General features: G+C 47.5%; 1 protein-coding gene across 1 annotated transcript in view; it reads right to left on the bottom strand.

Annotated features, from left to right (window-relative positions):
- The window catches only part of INTS4 (integrator complex subunit 4), a 37,514-nt gene that overhangs the window by 13,258 nt on the left and 9,842 nt on the right, over positions 1-14,414 (bottom strand). The window contains exons 7-15 of the mRNA XM_079973505.1: positions 12,941-13,029; positions 12,012-12,132; positions 10,149-10,220; positions 8,456-8,630; positions 8,050-8,255; positions 5,618-5,760; positions 4,414-4,529; positions 2,673-2,806; positions 586-743 (exon numbers count right to left, since the gene is read on the bottom strand). Of these exons, the coding sequence (XP_079829631.1) occupies positions 586-743; positions 2,673-2,806; positions 4,414-4,529; positions 5,618-5,760; positions 8,050-8,255; positions 8,456-8,630; positions 10,149-10,220; positions 12,012-12,132; positions 12,941-13,029 (1,214 nt within the window). The remainder of the gene's footprint in view (positions 1-585; positions 744-2,672; positions 2,807-4,413; positions 4,530-5,617; positions 5,761-8,049; positions 8,256-8,455; positions 8,631-10,148; positions 10,221-12,011; positions 12,133-12,940; positions 13,030-14,414) is intronic.

The raw sequence follows: 14,414 nt of genomic DNA on the forward strand, positions 1-14,414 counted from the left end.
GAACAAATTAAGTACTTAACCTGAGGTACCACTGTACAGTTACGTCCGCTTCATGTTACGTTCTTTCAGGTTACGTCCCGTGGTGACCCAGAAGTACCAGAAAGGGTTACTTCCGGGTTTCATCGCTCGCGCATGCGCAGAAGTGCAAAATGACATCATGCGCAGAAGCGGCGAATCGCAACCCACGTGTGAGCAGACGCGCCACTGTGGGTTGCGCTCTTTTCATGTTGCAAACGGGCCTCCAGAACGGATCCCGTTCGCAACCAGAGGTACCACTGTAGAATAAATAATAGATACCACAGCTCATGTTGGGGAAACAGAGCCCTCGATGACCCAGCAGAATCGAGGGCTCCCTGCCGCCAAAGTTTCATTCCACTCTCAGACCCTGCGCCAGAGTTAACATTTATGCAATGCAAAGAGAAAGAGTTGTACCAGAGGACTAAGGATATCTGTACAGGTTCGCTGTTCAACATTTTAAGGAACCTGTGGAACCCAGAAATTGAAAAGCACACCCACAGCATCCCTGAAGGCTCCTCAAATCGGCAAAGGGTCAACGCAGCGTCCTGGTTTTTCAGAAACTATTACCGAATTGTGAATTCAAGCAGCTCCTGGGTGCCCTGTGGGTCTAGGTGCTGAAGGTTGAAAACTCTTTCGAGGCTCTGCTGTAGGAATTCCTGCGAAGGGTCTTCCTGGAGGGCGAGGCCGGCGGACACAGGTGAGGACGCCAGCTTTTTCCCAGGCAACTAAGCAAAGAGAGAAAGAGGAGCCAAGTTCAGCAGATCACGTTCCACTTTGGAATCTTCTGTCTCCCCTCTGCACTTTTGCTATCCATCTTCAGTGATGGCATTTCAGTGACTGCTTCCCAAGGAGCAATCAGAGATGAAGACCACCTTCAAGACATGCTGTTGTTTTTCCAAAAGGACTGCTGCAAAGCAAGAGCCAGAAGACCCATGAAAACGAGTGCCTGCAGTAGAATTTGCCCCTTCAAGCGGGCCCTGCCATGTGGAAGCTCACCGATAGAAAGCGGGTGGCACCCAGTCACTGGCCAATCTGGAAACAGTGGCTCATGTTCTCCTGTCCTGTCCCCTTTATAAAGATCTGAGGAATGAGATCATCACCCCACTCTTACTTACCATCCGAGGCTGCCCATCTGCGGCCACATTGTTCTTTCTTTCATCAGATCAAAATGATCAGGCAACAGCAAAGGTTGTTAGGTTTATCGAGGGTGCAATGAGATGAAGGGCCACTATCTGAACGATAATCTTGGTCCTTTGATTGCCCTTTTTACCCATCGTTGTCTTTTTAATTGTATATATTGCTTGTTTTATGTTGCCATGGCCGTTGGCTAATGCGAATAATAATAATAATAATAATAATTTTTATTTATACCCTGCCCTCCCCAGCCGAGGCAGGGCTCAGGGCGGCTAACGAGCAATAATAAAAATAAGTTGAATGAATACAACTTAAAAACAAAATTAAAATACAACATTAAAATAAAGTTTGTCTATCTATCTACCCAATCACTGGCAGAAGAATGATGCAGCCCAGTGCACTTCCCAAACTCACCAGGAAAGCAAAGCCCTCTCTCATCACTGCTCTAGGTATTCAGCTACGTTTTACTCAGACACACTGAAATCAACGGACCTAACGCAGTCATGTTCATTCGCTTCAACAGGTCTCCTCTGAGTAAAACACAGCTGAATGCCGCTCTGTGACTGCAGCCTCCAGTGGTACAGTTCACTCCCCATCTCACAACTCTCACAGCTGTACAGCTGCATCTTGCAATTCACCCATAGTGGCGTCGGAGGGGAGCCAGCAGCAAACCACCCTGAGCCAGTTAGAGCTAACCCTTTATTAGCAAAAACATGACCTGCCTGGGAGTGTCAGGCCGAATGAGCACAGCAACTCCTCTCCTATAGGTCTTGCTGAGACTGAAGGTCCCTGCTTCCCCACAAAAGTCCCTGTCTCTCCAGGGTTGGCCAATGCTTTATGAACCCAGAGCAAGGCCTAACCGCAAGCTCAAATCATGGCTGCTGGTGGGAGTTGTAGTTCAAAACATTTGAATGGTATCAGGCAATGGAAGGTGTTCTACTAGGACCCTCGTACCTATGGGACCGCCTCTCCTGGTATGCCCCATGGAGAGCCTCAAGGTCCATAAATAGCAACACCTTAGTGGTCCCGAGCCCTAAGGAAGTCAGATTAGCCTCAACCAGAGCCAGGGCCTTCTCAACACTGGCTCCAGCCTGGTGGAACGCTCCGCCTCATGAGACCAGGGCCCTGCAGGATCTGATTTCTTTCCGCAGGGCCTGTAAGACAGAGTTGTTCCGCCTGGCCTTTGGGCTGGAGCCAATTTGATTCCCTCCCCCTCTTTCTTTTTTCTTTTCCTTTCTCCTCCTGCGATGAGGCTACGTTTTAATGTTTCAATATTTTAAGGTTGTATTTTAATCTTGTTTTTAAGTTGTATTCATGCAACTTGTTTTTATTATTGCTTGTTAGCCGCCCTGAGCCCGGCTTTGGCTGGGGAGGGCGGGGTATAAATAAAAATTATTATGATGATGATTATTACTACACAGCGTATTGTCTTCCTACGAGCGTTAATTCTCCGAAAGCGGAACAGAAACAAAAAACAAAACAGAAAACAGGAGACACATTAACACCACTGACTGGCTTACCCGCAAGGGAGGGACGAGGTGAGAGAGACTGTCCCGAAGGTATGCGTAGTGCCTAAAGGTGTGATCCGAAAACAGCGCCGGCATGGTTGGGCACGATTTGGCAGCGTTGAAAATGAGAACCAGGACCGCAATGTCTGTTTGCGCCAGAGGTTAAGGGAAAAGCAAGATTCCAAAGCAACTGGACGCACAGGGGGAAACTCTGTGGAGAGAAGCTGCAAAGGGAACGCTCATAGGTAAGGAAGCAAGGGTTGAGGAGCACGGGGCGGCGAGCAGCAGGGGCCCAGAACCACCAATCCAGTGTTAGGATATTGATGTTCTGTTTCAGCTAAGAGGAACAGGTATGTGGATTGTTGCATGTCACATGTCTGTTTACATTCCAGCACAGTTTGCTGGGAACTTCCGTTTGTGTATAGCTTTTGCTTGCTGCTTCCTGTTCTTAGACATGAAGGAGAGCAGACATGTTTTCCTTGTCTTGATCTATGCTGAATAAGGGACACAGGTGGCGCTGTGGGTTAAACTACAGAGCCTAGGACTTTGCCGATCAGAAGAGCGGTGGTTCGAATCCCTGCAACGGGATGAGCTCCCGTTGCTCGGTCCCAGCTCCTGCCAACCTAGCAGTTCGAAAGCACGTCAACGTGCAAGTAGACAAATAGGTACCGCTCCGGTGAGAAGGTAAACGGCGTTTCCGTGTGCTGCTCTGGTTCACCAGAAGCGGCTTAGTCATGCTGGCCACATGACCCGGAAGCTGTACGCCAGCTCCCTCGGCCAATAAAGCGAAATGAGCGCCACAACCCCAGAGTCAGCCACAGCTGGACCTAATGCTCAGGGGTCCCTTTACCTTTAAAGGTAAAGGTACCCCTGCCCGTACGGGCCAGTCTTGACAGACTCTGGGGTTGTGCGCCCATCTCACTTAAGAGGCCAGGGGCCAGCGCTGTCCGGAGACACTTCCGGGTCACGTGGCCAGCATGACATCGCTGCTCTGGCGAGCCAGAGCCGCACACGGAAACGCCGTTTACCTTCCCGCTGGTAAGCGGTCCCTATTTATCTACTTGCACCTGGAGGTGCTTTCGAACTGCTAGGTTGGCAGGCGCTGGGACCGAGCAGCGGGAGCGCACCCCGCCGCAGGGATTCGAACCGCCGACCTTTCGATCGGCAAGCCCTAGGCGCTGAGGCTTTAACCCACAGTGCCACCTGCGTCCCGTTCCCTTTACCTTTACCTATGCTGAATAAACTGCTTGTAAATATGCTTTACTCATGCCTCTGTCCAGCCTTCCGTCACAAAGAGTTAATTACTCTGCTGATTAGAGCGTGCTCCAGCTTCTGAAGAGTTCTGAAGCTACAGGTCGCTGTTTGACGCTGTTTATAAAACCCAATCAAAAGTTATTCAAATTCTGACGTCATGGCTAACCATGGTTTGCCATTGTGAGAATGAGCAGTATCAAATCTTGGACTTTCACGCTCCTTCCTTTCTCTGTGAAGATAGCAGACAACAGGTTTCTGCTTCTGGTTTGCAGCAAACCATACCGTGCTCCAAAATCAAGATCCCAAACTATAATTTAAGATATCAGACCAAAACATAGCACAAACCCCATAGTTTACAAGCCTAATTCAAGCCACGGTTTCCAGTTCTGGTTTGTCAGTCTAGTGACAACCATGGTTCTTTAACAACGGCTCGGTGTGGTCTGGTCAGCCAAGCATTATTCAGAGGGAAGGAGAGGGGGTAGAAAAAAAAAGAGGATACAAGCTGGGTCATCCATGTCAGGCTCTGGGGTGTCGAAGAAAGGATGGGTCCCTAGAAGTTCAGGAACAAGTGGAAGCACCAAAGTAGGATGTCTGCCTCCCAGGAACTTCAAGCACCTATAACACAGAGATTCAAACTGGTGAACATCTAAAAGATACAGAGGTTCCCTTTCACAATAACCCCAACACAAAGATGGTTGAGAATTTTTAGGAAACCTACTAGTCACTTGTCACCAGAAGGTGCCCTGTGGCGTTTGCCCTCCTATGTGTGTGACATTATACCGGGTTCATAAGGAAAGGGTTAACTAATTGTAAAATGACTAACCAAGGGAAACCCAAGGGGCAGAGTTAACTGTGTATAAGGTTTTAAGCACAGTTTTTTGGGGGGAGGAGTCAGAGTTAGGGTGGTTGAGAAGACAGTCTGGAGTTAGAAGAGACAGAGAAGATCAGTCTGTGGGTTGGGCTAGTCTGGTGTGAGAGAGGGAGAGAATTTGTTAAGAGGATTCTGTCAAAAATTTGAGATAATCAGTCAGAAAGTATTAGGAAGGTATAGGCCGGTAAAGAAACTAAAGTTAAGATACTGACAGGAATATTATCTGAGAAACCATAAACTTGTTAATGTTTGTAAAATAAACTTGTGTGGGTTTTTTTTTTTGTTCACTTTTAACAACTGTCTGGACTCAGTGTTTTACCAGAGAGTAACGGGTTGGTGGCAGCGGGGAAGCGAGCACAGTGGTGGCACAGGGATCAATAGACCGTTAAACGTCCGGGGACCCTGTGTGATTGCCACAGTGTCCAAGTGATTTAGAGTGACACACACACACACAATATAAGAGAAGGGGGAAAAAGGGGGATCATATGATCAATATGTCGTCTAACATAACATTTATGGGGGAGAAACCAAAAGCAGCACACCCGCCATATAAATAATAATGAACGGCATTAACTATACTCAAAGCACAAACAAGAAAGTGGGCAAACTCCAGCTGTTTGGATATCTGAATCAGCTACGCATGTTGTGAGTTTGGGGTATAATTCTTTGTGTTCAGATAAGTGAATTTTTGGATAACGAGCAGGACCGGCGTGCAAGTGCTCTTTTTTCTAAGTTGCTTTGAGCTCCTTTTTGTAAAGAAAAAAGTGGCTAGCAAGTTCAATGAATGAATGAATGAATGTGGACACCAGAAGGGGAGTTCACTGGCACTTACTTCCAGATGGAATCCCTATCGGTGGGATACTTGGTGAGGTTTTTCAGGAGCTCCACCAGGGCAAGATGGATGCCTTCTTTCGTTGAGACGTTGGTGCAACACAGCAGCTCGTGGAGAGCCTCCCGGATGTCTCGGGAAGAATCCTAAAAGCAGCACGAAAAGGCTAAGAATATTACAGATGGTCTTGGGGGCACTTGCTTGCGGGTTCTGCACATAACACCCAGAGTGGCGGGCTCCTTTGAGTGAGCATAAGGGAGCATCTTAGGTGCTAAAACGCTGGAGAGCTACTGCGTGTCTGGGCAGACAGTACTGAGCCCAGGTGGACCAGAAGCCTGATTTGTTTTTTTTATTACAGTGGTACCGCAGGTTACGGACGCGGTAGGCGCTGTGGGTTAAGCCACAGAGCCTAGGACTTGCTGATCAGAAGGTGAGAGGTTTGAATCCCCACAACGGGGTGAGCTCCCGTTGCTCAGTCCCCGCTCCTGCCAACCTAGCAGTTCGAAAGCACGTCAAAGTGCAAGTAGATAAATAGGTACCACTCCGGCGGGAAAGTAAACGGCGTTTCCATGCGCTGCTCTGGTTCGCCATAAGCGGCTTAGTCATGCTGGCCACATGACCCGGAAGCTGTACACCAGCTGTCTCGGCCAATAGAGCGAGATGAGCGCCGCAACCCCAGAGTCGGTCACGACTGGACCTAATGGTCAGGGGTCACTTTACCTCTTTACCTCGGGTTACAGACACTTCAGGTTACAGACGCTTCAGGTTACAGACTCCGCTAACCCAGAAATAGTACCTCAGATTAAGAACTTTGATTCAGGATGAGAACAGAAATTGTGCGGCAGCGGGAGGCCCCATTAGCTAAAGTGGCACCTCAGGTTAAGAATAGTGTCAGCTTAAGAACGGTCCTCCAGAACAAATTAAGTTCTTAACCAGAGGTACCACTGTATTTTGTTGATTAACTTTATATAAGGCCCTTCAATCAAGATCTCAGGGCGGTTCACAGAATAATACAAAAGATTAAAACACAAGCAATCATTAAAACCAAAACAAACAATTCCCCCCCCCCCCCAAAAAAAAAACACATTTAAAAGGTTTTAAACAATGAATCCAAAAAGGCCTGGCTGAAGAGGAATCTTTTGCCTGGCGCCTAAAGGAGTATAATGAAGGCACCAGGCAAACCTCCCTGGCAAAACATTCTACAAACAGGGAGCTGTTGCAGAAAATGCCCATTCTTGTATTGCAACCCTCCGGACCTCACACGGAGGAGGCACATGAAGAAGGGCCTTAGATGATGAATGCAGAGTGCGGTTTGGCCACCAAAACCATTTAACACCGGTCCTGAAAGACCTACGCTAGCTCCCAGTACGTTTCTGAGCACAATTCAAAGTGTTGGCGCTGACCTTTTAAAACCCTAAACGGCCTCGGTCCAGTATACCTGAAGGAGCGTCTCCTCCCCCATCATTCTGCCCGGACACTGAGGTCCAGCTCCGAGGGCCTTCTGGCTGCTCCCTCGCTGCGAGAAGCCAAGTTACCCCAGGGAACCAGGCAGAGGGCCTTCTGGGTAGTGGGACCCGCCCTGTGGAACGCCCTCCCACCAGATGTCAAAGAGATAAACAACTACCAGACTTTTAGAAGACATCTGAAGGCAGCCTTGTTTAGGGAAGCTTTTAATGTTTAATACATTAGTTATTGTATTTTAATATTGTGTTGGAAGCCACCCAGATAATTATTATTATAATTATTAGGGGAGAGGAGGTCCTTGAGTTATTGTGGCCGTGAGCCATTTTAGGCTTTATAGGTCAAAACCAACCGTTTGAATTGGGCCCAGAAGCAAATTTGCAGCTTTCTACTTCGCTGGGAAACATGCACTTAGAAGATAGGGTTGGCCGCAATTTGGCAGGACAGCAGAATCGGGCAACCCATAAGTGAAGGGGGGGGGAGGAGAACTGACGCATGAGAAGAGCGAAGGGTGAGCACAAGCCCATGGCTAGCTCCCAATTCATCCAACAGTTATGGGAAGGATAGCTGCCCCTCTGTGAACCTATCAGCAAGTGATGGGAAAAACATGAACCAGGAGCAGCCGAGGGAGAAAAAACCCAACAACTACCGTATTTTTTGCTCTATAAGACTCACTTTTTCCCTCCTAAAAAGTAAGGGGAAATGTGTGTGCGTCTTATGGAGCGAATGCAGGCTGCGCAGCTATCCCAGAAGCCAGAACAGCAAGAGGGATTGCTGCTTTCGCTGCGCAGCGATCCCTCTTGCTGTTCTGGCTTCTGAGATTCAGAATATTTTTTTTCTTGTTTTCCTCCTCCAAAAACTAGGTGCGTCTTGTGGTCTGGTGCGTCTTATAGAGCGAAAAATATGGTAGGTAGAGAACAACTCAAAAAGTGGACCAAATGAAGCTCTGCAGGTAAGGGAGGGGGAACACTTGCCTCCAAGACCCCAAGGACGGTGTCCAGCTGGTCCTCCCGGAGAGTGATGTTGTTGGAGATCTTCCTCATGGTATGGATGGACTGGAGCCTCACCTCCTCGATCTCGTCGTTGAACATGTCAACCAGGAAATCGAGACACTTCTCTGCAAAAGAGGGCGAGGACTGGGCCAGCATGCAGAGGGCCTCGACCGCGGCAATGCGGACCTCTGAGAAATGCAGAGCGAGAGAAAGAAAAGGTTAGAGCATCCGGTGTGGGCTGCCCCTACGTATTTTTGCTGGGGAGGGAAGAAAGAGAAACCAGGTCCTCTTTAAGGAGTCCATACACACATACATACACCCCTTCTAACGGTTTGATTCAGCAAGGATCTTTTTAAGGGGAGATATTGGCGGCAGAGCCTTCACGCACCGTACATCTCGTCTTCCAGCCCATGGACAAACGCCCCACAGGCACCCGACTCAATTAGGTTCACAGCTCCGGTGTCTACCTCTTCTTTGGGAGCGTCATCACCCCATTTTCTGCCACTTGAGAACTCCCCGGAGCTGAAAAGCTCTTTGGCTCGTTCATGGGCTGTGCGTTTCCGCTGCAGATGCAAAAAGCGTAAAGGTCACATGCCAGAAATGGTATGCAGAGACAATTTCTTACACAGCGGTACCTCGGTTTTTGAGTGCCTCGGAAGCCGAACATTTTGGTTTTCGAACACCGAAAACCCAGAAGTAAATGCTTCCGTTTTCGAACGTGCCTTGGAAGTCGAATGGCTTTCGCTGCGTGTTTTTCAATTTTCTCAACTGAACTTGCAGCCAAGCTCCTTGCACCTCGGTTGTTGAATATTTTGGAAGGCGAATGGTCTTCCGGAATGGATTACGTTCAACAATAACGTAAAGGTAAAGGACCCCTGGACGGTTAAGTCCAGTCAAAGGCGACTATGGGGTTGCAGCACTCATCTTGCTTTCAGGCCGAGGGAGCCGGCATTTATCTGCTGACAGCTTTCTGGTTCATGTGGCCAGCATGACTAAACCGCTTTTGGCACAACGGGACACCACGACGGATGCCATTTACCTTCCCGCCGGAGTGGTACCTATTTATATACTTGCACTGGCATGCTTTCGAACTGCTAGGTTGGCAGGAGCTGGGACAAAGCAATGGGAGCTCACTCTGTCGTGGGGATTTGAACCGCCAACCTTCTGATCAGCAAGCCCAAGAGGCTTGGTGGTTTAGACCACAGCGCCATTCGCTGTTTAGGGAAGCTTTTAATGTTTAATAGACTATTGTATTTTAATATTCTGTTGGAAGTCGCCCAGAGTGGCTGGGGAAACCCAGCCAGATGGGGCAGGGTATAAATAATAAATTTACCCAGCCAGATGGGGCAGGGTATAAATAATAATTTTTTTTAATTATTATTATTATTATTATTATTATTATTATTATTATTATTATTATTATTATATAATATGCATTAACTGTCTAGATGCCCAACTAGAGCCAGCACATTCAAATGCCAAGCTACCGGGAAGCTTTTAATGTGTGATGTTCTGTTGAGTTTTTGCATATTCTGCTGGTAGCTGCCCAGAGCGGCCGGGGCAACCCAATCAGAGGGCAGGGAACAAAAAAATTAAATTTGTTGTTGTTGGTTATATGAATGGTAACATAAAGTGAACACCCAAGGCCATTAACACAACTCCATAGCAGAAGCAAGAGTAACACACAAGGCAACCAGAATCTTCAGTGCCTTCTTGTGGCGCTCATTTGAAACAGCTGCCAAAGTTCTGCAAATATCCAAAGCCATTAGTTCAGCGTTCAGTTTCTGCATGCCAAATTGCTGTGACTTAAGATGTGCAGGGCACCCTTCACCAAAGAAACTAGAATGGCCTGGGGGAGATTTACTGCAAGCTGACAAAGGCTGAGCAAATGCAGCCAGCCGAGGCTCAAATTTCACTGGCTTCAACCTGCCAGAAAGCCAGCTTCTGATCTCCTGCCGACACAGAAGGGATCCGAGGACTATCAAAAAGGAACCTGTTGTGCAACTTTCCGGCATGCCGAGGTTAGGACACGGGATGCACGGCAGAAAGGATTAAAAATAAAATAAAAGAAGTTTCTGTACCCTCAGGTCTGACATCAGCTTCTTGTCCAGGGTCTGTTCTAAGAAGTGAGAACTAACTTGCTGCATAGAGCCCTGGGACGAAGGAGGGGAAAGAGGCAAGTTAGCAACAGGGTGATTTTGAACAAAGCACTGGTAAAATAAAAATCCTGGCTGTTAGTCCTCAGCATAAGAGATACACTGCTTCCGAACAAGTAGGGTCTATTTACCGTATTTTTTGTCCTATAAGACTCACTTTTTCCCTCCTAAAAAGTAAGGGGAAATGTGTGTGCGTCTTATGGAGCGAATTCAGGCTGCGCAGCTATCCCAGAAGCCAGAACAGCAAGAGGGATTGCTGCTTTCGCTGTGCAGCGATCCCTCTTGCTGTTCTGGCTTCTGGGATTCAGAATATTTTTTTTCTTGTTTTCCTCCTCCAAAAACTAGGTGTGTCTTGTGGTCTGGTGCGTCTTATAGAGCGAAAAATACGGTAGCTATCGGGCTAATGGCTGTTAAAAGACCTCTCCTTCTCCTTCTCCAATCTGTTTTGTCGCCTTCCAAGCCAGTGGCTGTCACCACATCTTGTGGCAAAGAAATTCCTTAAGCCTGTTCTGCTTTGTGCGCAAAGTCCTTTCGGCCTGTCCATCCCAAGTCGACTGGCAATCAGTTTCACTTTTTAGACATCGCACAGAGGAAAGACCGTGTGACACACAGCTCCCCCTTTCTTATTCCCTGTTGAAAACTGCCATTTGATTGGCAGGCCCACGTAGACGTCTGAAGGCAGCCTTGTTTCGGAAAGCTTTTAAGGTTTTGTGCGCCTTTTCTCCCTCTCTGCATTTTGTTGGAAGCCACCCAGAGCGGCTGGGGTAACCCAGTCATACTGGCGGGGTATAAGAAATAAATTGTTGTTGTTTTGGGAAGGGGAACTCTCTGCTTCCCATCTGTAGGTTCTTTTCACTTTTTTGAATTTTTCTTTTTTTTACTCCAATATATTTCCTGGCATTAGCCACCCCACAAAATGACCCAAAAACTGCCACTCAAGCTATACCAGAATCAGGACCTCTTTCCTTCAAGGCAGGTTTGGGTGGGGGAGTGTTGTAGCCAATGCAGACTCCACCCAACTGAGCTTTAGGGAGAGGCTATATCAATCCATTTACAGGAGCAGGAGGAGGAGGAGGCCCAAGCTAAATCTAGAGTAGCATTTCCCAACCTGGTGCCCTCCAGATGTTTCAGACCCCCACCAGCCCCAGGCAACACAGCCTTAAAACAGCCGTGTGCAGCCATGCTGTCACCTCAGGCTGATGGGAGTTGTAGTCCAGAAAGTCTGGAGGGCACCGTGTTGGCAATGGCTGCTACCACTGGGGGGGCAGTATGCCTCTGAAGGCCTGATCCTGCAGGCTCTCCTTATTCTCTTAAAGGCATTCAGACAAATTCGTGGAGGATAAGGCTATCAATGTCTAGCTGTCATGATGGCTATGCTCTACACCAGAGTTTCCCAAGCTTGGGTCTCCAGCTGTTTTGGGACTACAATTCCCAACATCCCTGACCACTGGCCCTGCTAGCTAGGGCTGATGGGAGTTGTAGTCCCAAAACAGCTGGAGACCCAAGCTGGGGAAATCCTGCTACACAATCAGAGACAGAATGCCTCTGAATACCAGTGGCTAGGAATTTCATGAGTACAGAGTGTGCTGTTGTGGTCAGGTTTTGCTTGAGGGCTTCCCTAACTGTGAGAATAGGGTGCTAGACCAAGCAGGCCTTTGGCCTGATCCAGAAGCCAGGCTCTTCTTATGTTCCAGAGGTTTCACAAACCACTAGCATTTCATGTTCCGACGGACAGCTTGCTCTCTTTTCCAACAGCGTAAGGAGATGACAGAGGGCACAGCCACTCACCAAGAGTTTAGCAGCTTGTACTCTCACCACCCAGGAACCGTCACTGACCATGTGACAAATCTTCCCGAATGCATCATCCACTAGGCGGATTTCTTCGTTGGAGGAAGGGATTGGGACAATGCTGAAGGGGTGGGGAGGAAGAGAACGAGACACAAGGTGCTGTATCAATGTATCATAGCTAGGTTTGTTCTCACCTGCTGAGCCAGGTTTGGCTGAGAGTTAAATCTTCTATATCTTTCCCTACAAATGTTGTGAATGGAGAGAGGGATGGGGAATCCTACCCAACACACTCGCCCAATTCAGCTTGCGTAAATAAAAGGCATGTTTCATTAAGTGAACACCAAGTAACCAGGACTCCAAGCTGGAAAAAAACCCCACTGCCAATGTACTTTTAAATAAAGCTTTTGAACAAACCATGGTTTTCATAACATTTAGTTAAGCTTCATGTACCATATGCCTGGTTTACACATTATGCTTAGCCACAGTTTATTAAACCATCATTGAGCGTCCTCATTCTGCCCAGTGGTTTAACTGTGGTTTGTTTACTGCCAACAAACCACAACCTGTCGCTACGGTTTGGTGCTGGATTACAAACCTTGGTTTCTTTCAACTGTGGTTTGACATCACACGCAACCCCAGAACACTCCCTTAACCATGGTTTGTTTCGCTACCTTACGCGAGATGCCGACTGAAAATGCTTAAAAGGGGCTTGAGGCAAAGAACAACAGGAAAACAAAACAGACCTCGGAGAAATAAGTCATGATTTGTTTGATTAACTGCAGGACAACTCTCTCCTTCGCTCTCTGACCCATGCCCACACAGCATGGAAACTCAGGGAAAAGAAAACTTTGCAGCCTTTTAGCTTTACAAGACTGGTCATTACTGAACCCCACCCCTTTGTTGAGGACTGCCAGGTATTCCATGCATACCTTTCTGGATAAAGCTGACTGAGGACCCAAGTAAGCTGAACCGCAGCACTGCGGACCTGTTCATAGTCGTCGGTTAAGAGTTTGCAGGCCTGAAAAAGAAGATCTCCAGTCAGCTACCATCAGCCCTAAGTCCTTCCGCCAATATTTATATTGCACGCTCCCCTTCGTTTCTTTTAATAAGTTTTGTAATCTGAGGGATACGAACTGGAGGAACTAGCAAATTAAAAAGTGTAGTGGTACCTTGGTTCTCAAACGCCTTGGTTCTCAAAAACTTGGAACCCAAACACTGCAAACCCAGAAGTAAGCGTTACGGTTTGTGAACTTTTTTCAGAAGCCAAACGTGCTCTGTTTTGAGTGTTACGCTTCCGATTTGAGTGCCACACTTCCGTTTTGAGTGTTACGCTGAGGTCTGGCTGTTTTTGCTATTTATTTTGCGTTTTTGTGACTGTGTGGAACCCAGTTCAGCTACCGATGGATGGATTGTGTGACTGCAGTACATTCTTTATTGCTTTCCTTTTATGGATCAGTGGTCTTGTTAGATAGTAAAATTCATGTTAAATTGCTGTTTGAGGGGTTTTTTTTATAAAAGTCTGGAACAGATTAATCCATTGTGCATGACAGTCATACCTCGGGTTACAGAAACTTGAGGTTGTGTTTTTTTGGGTTATGGACTGCCAAAACCCAGAAGTACTGGAACGGGTTACTTCCGGGTTTCAGCAGTCGCACATGCACAGAAGCACTAAATCACACTTTGCACATGCGCAGAAGCGCCGAATTGCAACCCACGAGCACGCAAACGCACTGCTGCGGGTTGTGAACGTGCATCCCGCACAGATCACGTTCGCAAACCCAAGCGTCCACTGTACTTTCTATGGGAAATTGCGCCTTGGTTTGGGAAAACTTTTGGTTTTGGAACAGACTTCTGGAACAGATTAAGTTTGAGAAACAAGGTACCACTGTAAAAATAAACCTGAGTCCCTGATGAACACAGGAACTTCATTAGGACCTGCTGGATCAGGCCAAAGGACCATCTAGTCCAGCATCCTGTTCTCACAGTGGCCAACAAGATTCCTGTGGGAAACAAGGGATCAGGATTTGAACACAGGACCACTCTCCCCTCCTTTGTTTCCCATTAACTGGTAATCAGAAGCATTGCTGCCTCCACAGTTGGACACAGCAATAGCCCTTTCCTCCATGAATTTGTCTGATTCTCTTTAAAGCCATCCAAATTGATGGCCATTGCTGCCTTCTATGGGAGTGAGTTCCATAATTTAACTAAGTGTGACGTGAATAAGTACTCTGTTCAACTCCAAACCAGTATAGCAGGGACTGGGAGCCGAAAGACTGTACGGGATTTTTTTCAGTCTCCACAAGCTGCTCTGGAAAAAATCCCACCAATTTTGGCGCTCTTCAGAGTGGAAGCTCTTGAGAGCCCTGCCACTTTTAGGGACCATGGCATCTTTTCACATATATG

This window comes from Podarcis cretensis, assembly GCF_951804945.1.
Source record: "Podarcis cretensis genome assembly, chromosome: 4".
NCBI lineage: Eukaryota > Metazoa > Chordata > Lepidosauria > Squamata > Lacertidae > Podarcis > Podarcis cretensis.